Here is an 8,139-nt window from a genome sequence, read left to right as displayed (position 1 = left end):
TGAAAATAATGCTGGTAAAGGCATAGTAGCTAGTCAAGTTTAACTACCGTAGAAGGTTTATAGAGACAGTACATGGGCTCCTATCCGTCAGTCATGTTGAAGAACACAGCGGAAACCTTTGGAGTGGGTCTGTGGTCAATAATTTTGTGGGTGTAGCTATCAATCTTTTCTGAATCGGCAATGCAAATTTCTTAGACACAATAGTCTCACATGTACACTTGTGAATCATATGTAATACAATTTAGTAGTCAATACATTTTTCTTTCAACAAAAATATTGCATACAGAGATCTAAACTGAAGAACGTTGCTAATAAATATTAGTCATAGATTATCTATCCGAAACTGGTTGTCCTTTTAAATTTAAATACAACAATTGAGATGTAAAGAAGGAACCATGGTAAGATATTGCTAAACGATAACCTTGTATAAATGAATCAAGTGCAGGGTATGACCAAACTGATCAACATCTAGGCAAATTTCAACATCCGGCAGATACGTTCTTGAAAACTCACATAATGTACTTGATTTATTACAATGCTAATGGAAGGAAACGAAAAAGGAAAAAAGAATGTCCAACAGTAACAGGGTAAGAAAATACGCAAACTAGTTAGTATGCAGAGTTTTACTACGTGATCAAAAACACCCCAGTTCCTTTCCCTATCAATCTTCTGACTGCATGCTAGCATTGGCAGAACGAGACCAGTATTCCTTGACAAGCTGCCCGAAAAGTGATCCCTCATTGTTCATCAGCTTCATTGGCTCATCATACTCTACTACTTTACCTGTCAATGTAAAATTAGAAGATCACATAATTAACAAACGCAATTGTATTCTGTACCTAACATCAACTTACATAATTAACAAACACAATTGTATTCAGTTCATCGTTTGTCGTGGGAGCTTACCATCACTAAGAGCGAGCACCTTAGTGCAGTCCATCACTGTAGGTATCCTATGAGCCACTGTTATTACAGTGCAGTCTGCAAATTCTGTTCTTATAGTTTTCTGGAGAATAGAGTCTGTTGCATTGTCCATTGATGCTGTGGCTTCATCAAGCACTAGTATTCGGCTTTTCTTCAATAAAGCACGCCCCAAGCAGAATAGTTGTCGCTGTCCCATGCTCCAGTTTGTTCCATCTTGCACGACTGCAATACCATTTCTTAGGTGTGGTTTTATTGACACCGAAAAGTGCTACTAGGCACAGAACTTCTTACCTAAAGAATCTAGGCCCCCTTCTTCCTCTCCAATGACCTCTCGTAGCTGACATTTCTCAAGAACCTTTTCACACATTGATGGAAGATATTTAAGTTACAAAAAGAAACTAAGAGATAGATTTACTTGACTTGTATACTTAATGCTGACACATTTGCAAAAGCTGATATCATAGCTAAACATATAATTAACAACCAATCCTACAAGTGATCATAGATTCATACTCACTAACCATAAAAAATAAGAGAGACTATTTGTTGATGAACTGACATAAATAAGCTTTACCTCCCATATTTCATGATCAGTATGCTCAGCTAAGGGATCGAGGTTGAATCTCACAGACCCGCCAAACAATGTCGGATCTTGAGGGATAATCCCAAAACGTGATCTTAAATCATGAAGGCCAATAGTGCAAATGTCATAGCCATCTACAATGACCTTTCCTCCTGTAGGCTCTACCACACGAAACAAAATGCTGATAAGAGTTGTCTTTCCACTTCCAGTCCGGCCAACAATTCCAATTTTGTAGCCTCCTTCAATGATGCAATTTATCCCACGAAGAACCAAAGGAGAATTTGGCCTATATCTTACCTGCGTAATGTTTGAATATCATGTACAAGTTTCAATTAATATTCTTAGAGTACTACTCTTTACTTCTTTAGCATATATTGTCATGCTAACCTCTAAGCCATGTATTTCCACTTTACCAACAATAGGCCAATTGTGTGCAGGTCGGTTGTCTTCAATTACTTCGGCGGCTTCGCTAGGAATGTGCATGTATTGTTCTACCCTTTCTACAGAAATGATTGAATTTGCTAGCATGCACTGAAATTGTACAAAAATTACTAGGAATACATTTAGTGAAAGGCCATATGATAGTGTCATCCCAATAAATCCTGTCAAAAGAGTAAGAAAAATGTTAGACGAGTATGAATAGATGGTTATGATGCACATGATTCGATCAGAGGAGAAGCTGGATGGGGGAAGCCAATATATACTAACCAGAGGAAGAAGCACCAGACTGAATCCAAGTAATGGCAAGTGCTGAGGCTGAGAGCACAATAGCGCATAGCAATTCTAGACGTTCAATCAACCACTCGTTTGTTGAAAAGCTATTGAAGTCAGCGCTAGAATTTGCATCAATGAATTCAAAGTTTTTGGAGAAGAATCTCGCCTCCTCTCCAAAAGCTCTGATTGTCACTGCTCCAGCAATAGATTCCGAAAGGTGGCTTGCAAGGGCAGATTTAGTCGTGCCATTCATTCGCATTAACTCTTTTGACGATGCAAAGTAGTAACTCTGTTTGGAGAAAAGAAAACCCATCAAGTAAAACTGCAAGGAAATGACTGAAATTTAAGTATTGTGGTCGTTTTAGGTTGGTTTTAGTGCGGTACCTGAAAGCAAAAAGTAACATAAACTGTGGGTACAATCAGGAACACGAGTGGCCAAGTAAGAATAATCATGACTAAAAATATGCTAAATGTGTTCAGCGTTGCCCCAACAGCTAGTGCTAACTTTAATGCTACTTCAAGGTCGATGATATTCATATCAGTAGATACCTGAACAGATGGAAAATGCAAATGTAAGTAAATTCCATTATGTTGCTGTAACTACTTGAAAACCAGATCATTTAAGATGTATTTGGAGACTCTCATGCCCTACCCGACTAAGTATCCTCCCCAAAGGTGTTGAATCATAAAACAGCATTGGTGCTCGGAAAAGGGAATTGAGTAGTGTGGAGAAAATGGATTCTGATGCTCCACATCCTAAATCTACTATCCTAAAAGATCGAAGAAGCACAAAGAATGCCATAATACAGAAGATGACAGAGTAAACTGTGAAGAGTTTGACTCTCGAAACACTGTAATCCTGAAGATTCAAAGCCAACCAAAAGTTCTGAAGTAACTGCCCAGCTATGAATAGAAACAAGAAAACACCAGATAAGGAGAAGTGCAAAAATCCCTTGCCATGCTTCAAATACTGAATGTATGGCTTGAACCCAGAGTCTCCTGTTTCTCGCTCTTCTTTCTTAATCAATTGATCTCCCGAAAATTCTATTAGCTGTACATCAGTTCTAACATTCTCAATCTCCTCTGCAGACGATTTACGATTTCTAGTGGAGGCATATTCAACTTGCCTCTGGGAACCAACAGTTTTATTGTGTGCATTAACAAGTTCTTGGAACTCTTGACAAGAAGCCAGCAACTCTTCGTAAGGAGCTGCTCTTGAAATCTTCCCTGAAGACATCAACTGTGACAAAAAGACAAGTACACTACATGAACTGTACTTAGTGTGCATATCATTGGATGTAATAAGCAAATTTGTTTGCTTGAACTAAAAGCCAATGAAAGCTAAACTATTCTAACAAAAAGAAAAGAAATCAACGTATAGAAAAACTGAGAAATTAGAAGAGCTTATACCAATATTGAATTAAAAGTTGGAAGGAAGTCGACTTGGTGTGTCACAAGCAACACTGTCTTCTCTGCCAGAGCACCCATCACATAGTCCTGGAATACTTTCACATTAGATTCTGAAGCACACGAAAATGATTACTACTTACAACTTGAAAAGTATAATTACATTGAATAGGCTTGTGGCAGTATGGGCATCAACTGCACTGAATGGATCGTCCAAGAGGTAGACATCCGCATTTTGATACAATGCACGTGCAAGTTGAATGCGCTGTTTCTGGCCACCACTTAGATTGACACCTCTTTCTCCTATCTGAGTGAGATCTCGGAATGGAAGAATCTCAAGGTCCTTTACAAGCGAACACTTCTCAAGAGTTTCTTGGTATCTAACATGATCCATGGGAATCCCAAACAGAATATTATCTTGTATAGTTCCTGTTTCGATCCAAGCGGACTGAGAAACATATGCTATCGTGCCATATACTTGAACCTATACATTTAGGCAGACACAAGCTGTAGCTTGTAAGGCTTTTAATTTATAATTTATAATTTTTTATTTTTCTCTATAACTGAAATGAATACTTACGATGCCAGTGATGCGTGGAACTTCTCCAAGAATTGCAGCTAAAAGAGTTGATTTTCCTGAGCCAACCTCTCCACAAACAGCTACTTTTTGTCCTCTATTAACCACTATATTAATGTTCCTCAATGTGGCCTTTGCAGAATTAGTATCCCATGATATTTCTGAAGCTCTAATGAAAATGGAATGCCCAACCTCCTTGCCACATCTCTCTTTCCTTGTATGTCTGTTCTCCAACTCTGGTGCATCAAGGAACTTCACAATCCGAGAGAAGGAAACCTTGGCTTCAATGAATGCTCCAAAAACATCTGGGATTAGCCTTATTGGCTCCTGAAGAATACGCAAAGTTGCTAGAAACGTGAAAACATTAGTTGGAGAGAGTGTAAATCCAAGGAAGTAGCACGTCCAAAAGGTGACAGCTGCTGCCAAAATAGGAGATATCCAAAATAAGGCATTACAATAACCCTTTTGTGACAATACTTCAGATATCCATTTGAGTTCTTCTGCTCTAAACCCTTCCACGACCTTCTTGAAATTTGTCTCCCAAGAATAAAGCTTCAAGATCTTCATATTTGATAGTGCTTCCGTCATGGCCTTCAACCTCTTATTTTGTGCAATCATGAACTTTGTTTGATACTCGTGCTGCAACTTTGCCAAAGGAGAGCTTACCACCACAGTCAATATGAGAACAGATATAGCTGCAACTGTTGCTACCCCAACAGCGAAGTAAATAATAATCAATGAGAGACACAACTGGAGGTTTGTGGACCATATCTGATGAAACCAGAATGGAAATTCACCAATCCTGTAAGCATCCACTGTTACATAATTCACTATCTCACCGGGAGAATGAGTCATCTTGGCAGCATTTGAGAGTCTTAGTTGCTTCTGATAAACTTCTGCAGATATCAATGATCGTACCTGGAGTCCAATAAGTCTAGTTCTAAAGAACCATTGCCTCTCTGACAGTGACTCCACGATTTTCACAACGAACAGACCAGCAGTCAGTGCATAAACCTCATATTTAAAAGCTGCATCGCCATCAACAACCTTGATGAAAGCTATGAGAAACAGTGGGGAGATAGTCATTGTTAGAACCTTGAGAAGTGCAAAGAACCCTGAAATCAAAATAGCTTTCCTCTGGCATAAAAAAATTATAGACAGAATAGATGGGTCACCAGACAAATATCTTTCTTTTCTTTTCTGCATTTGCTCCCTATATATTGAGTGCAACGTTTGTGCTCGATCGGCTTCTCGCAATTGTGGAATATCTTCGTTCTCAAGAATCTTTTCCTTACCTTTCTTCATTAATGGATTCAACCACCAAAATGACATTTTACTAAACAATCCAGCTTTTGCAAAAGGAGTTACAGTGTCATTTGGACTGATATCACCTGTGATATTTGGTTCTGCACCTAGCAAAGGTGTGTAGAAAGCATCACCATTATGGACTTCTGGATCACCTTTTGCATTATCGGTTCCGTTAAATGCACTAAAAAGCAAGAGAATTGATCCAGGGAAACAAAGAATGTTTAAAACAATCAGATCTGATAAGGCCTCATCCAGAATAGATTCCCAAATTGATGAACCACAAAGAAAAACTGCAATTAAGAAACCAAAAATTGAAAAGAATTTCATTATTGCATTATGCGGAAGGTGTGGTTTTGAGAGGTTTATGGTAAAACCTAGGCCCAACCATGTAAACCCTTGAAAAAAATATACTAGCCATCCATGTAGAGGTAAAACCATGTGATCTGTATTCACTTTCTCAATGATTGTCCATATCCCAGACCCCAAGTAGGCCAAAGCCAAACCAGCATTGAAACTGACTGACACAACTGATACTGGAGAGAAGGTGTGAGGCTGTGATGGTGCTATAATCTTCTTTGATGCTAATCTATACATAAGGAAACATAACAAGATGAGTAGGACCAAAATATCAACTGCAATGACGACAATATTGTTGATACATGAATTTGGATTGATAATGGCTAGAATGCTAGAACTGCATTCATTTCCAGATTCATTTGAACACTCTGAACTAGTACAGAATATGGTCCAGAAAGCCTGCCCCATGTTGCTCCCCAGTGATCGGGAAAGTCTGTACAATTACAATGGAGAAGAATTTGAAAGCAGAAAAGGAAATGTATCTTAATTAAATACACTGTTAATTTTAAGCAGACCGGCGGTAGTATAGTAAGTTGCGACCACATATAGTACACATACGAACGACATATGTACTTAAAAACATAATTGTATAGCTAAGTTCCTTCCACTTTCAAAGAAAAATTCTCTGATAGTTGGGTACATGTGAAGCTATCACCAAGTTAGAAAAGGTACTATTCAAAACCAAACATATATTTGTTTGAGCTACCCATCAAATGCATGTAATATAACTCAATCAAGATGAATTCAACATTGGTAAAAACCCAGAAATCTCAGTCTAGGTCTAACATGCATGCATTGAAAACTAAGTGCTTACTTGTTTTTCTTTGGAGGTCTCTGGCTAGTTCATGCAAAAAACTGGCTTTCAAACGCACAGGCACTCTCTCTATTTTTGAAAAAGGAAAGTACTCTTAACCGGGAGAGCTTGTCTTGCTTCTTATACTGCTTTTAATGATTGACATGTGCATATCATTACTACCGATCATATTTTTTCTGTAAAACCTGCACTGGATGGAGCTGTAACAATTATTGAATGTAAAAGTGAGAAAATCAATATAGGTAGCTACTAGGCCAGTTGTGTGGTTCAGAAAGTTCACTCCCCAAAGCCAATGTTCTTGTCCCAACAAGAAGTCATATGGTTGCTACGCTTCATCCTCATAAGTTAAAATATGCTACAATGCTACCATCTCTTATCAAATATCAACTACTGTTATTACTGTGCATTCTGCTGTCTGCGCATTCTCTTCTGGAGAATGATTTTTGATGCAGTGGTATTGACTATTGAGAATCGGTAACTATCATGAACTCCGTACTACAACCACAGCTAGTGAACACCATATAATTCAAGTGAAATAGAGCAATGATTAAGGAGCTAAACTAGATTACTGCATTAATGCAGTTTGGTTTGGTTTGTAACTTTGTATACATAAATTCATCATACATTTTAAAATGCAATTATATTAGTCCAGCTAATAACCGATGAAAGATTAGGCAGCTCCTCCTTCAACCAAATCCCTGTTAACCTGCTTATGTCTGTTCTTATTTCAAATTTTCAATATAATATTTTGACTTTTCACCTTTCTCAGTGATCATTTACAAGAATAATTGTTAAGTTTAAAATAATGTTCTTTGTGAGAACAAGATCAAGTTCTCAAATACACTTCACTGGCTGCTGGCTCTTAGAAATTTTACGTAACTCTTTCAGGCATTTTGTTGAACATATTATCTGCAACTAACCATGCAGAAAACAAAAGGCACACATTTAAATAAGAAAGCTAATTTCTTTACGGTCAATGGACACCGCTTGACTGGGTTTGGATGAATCTCACACACACACACACAGATATATATATATATATATATATATATATATATATTATATATATTTATGATAGTATGATAGAAACACTAAATAAATTTAAAATATATTATCAAAACCCTAATGTTTTACAAAAATCAAAGCAATTACAAATATAATTACACTGCTTCTTGTGAAGAGCAACCAATTTTATTCATTGGCTTCATCTTGCTCAAATGGGAGAAAAGGATGAAGAATAAAACGGACAGGGAGACCATTGATTCTTATCCAATTCTTTATTTAGAGTCTATTATCCATCAACATTTTCAATTTACGGACAAGCTAGTTGACCTCATCCCTGCTCAATTCTATTTATCCAATGACGACCGGAATAAGCCATGGTTTCAAGGCCTCAGCAACCTTGCAAAAGCTTTAGGTAAGAAAGAAATAAAGAAAGACATTAAGAAAGCTCGC

At 37.5% G+C, this 8,139-nt stretch overlaps 1 protein-coding gene across 1 annotated transcript; it reads right to left on the bottom strand.

The window, feature by feature from the left end:
- Nucleotides 1-404: 404 nt before the first annotated feature.
- On the bottom strand, nucleotides 405-6,883 carry LOC112176952 (ABC transporter C family member 10). Its single transcript, XM_024315095.2, has 12 exons — nucleotides 6,685-6,883; nucleotides 4,209-6,303; nucleotides 3,792-4,112; nucleotides 3,632-3,718; nucleotides 2,874-3,461; nucleotides 2,606-2,770; nucleotides 2,216-2,510; nucleotides 1,895-2,109; nucleotides 1,499-1,804; nucleotides 1,216-1,279; nucleotides 907-1,146; nucleotides 405-783 (listed from the first exon to the last, which is right to left on the bottom strand). The coding sequence occupies exons 2-12, from the start codon at nucleotides 6,276-6,278 to the stop codon at nucleotides 662-664; spliced, it is 4,473 nt and encodes a 1,490-aa protein (XP_024170863.1). The 5' UTR covers nucleotides 6,279-6,303; nucleotides 6,685-6,883; the 3' UTR covers nucleotides 405-661.
- Between the last annotated feature and the right edge of the window lie 1,256 nt (nucleotides 6,884-8,139).

The sequence above is a fragment of the Rosa chinensis genome, chromosome 7 (assembly GCF_002994745.2).
Source record: "Rosa chinensis cultivar Old Blush chromosome 7, RchiOBHm-V2, whole genome shotgun sequence".
NCBI classification, from domain to species: domain Eukaryota; kingdom Viridiplantae; phylum Streptophyta; class Magnoliopsida; order Rosales; family Rosaceae; genus Rosa; species Rosa chinensis.
This window is presented reverse-complemented; position numbering and strand designations above follow the sequence as displayed.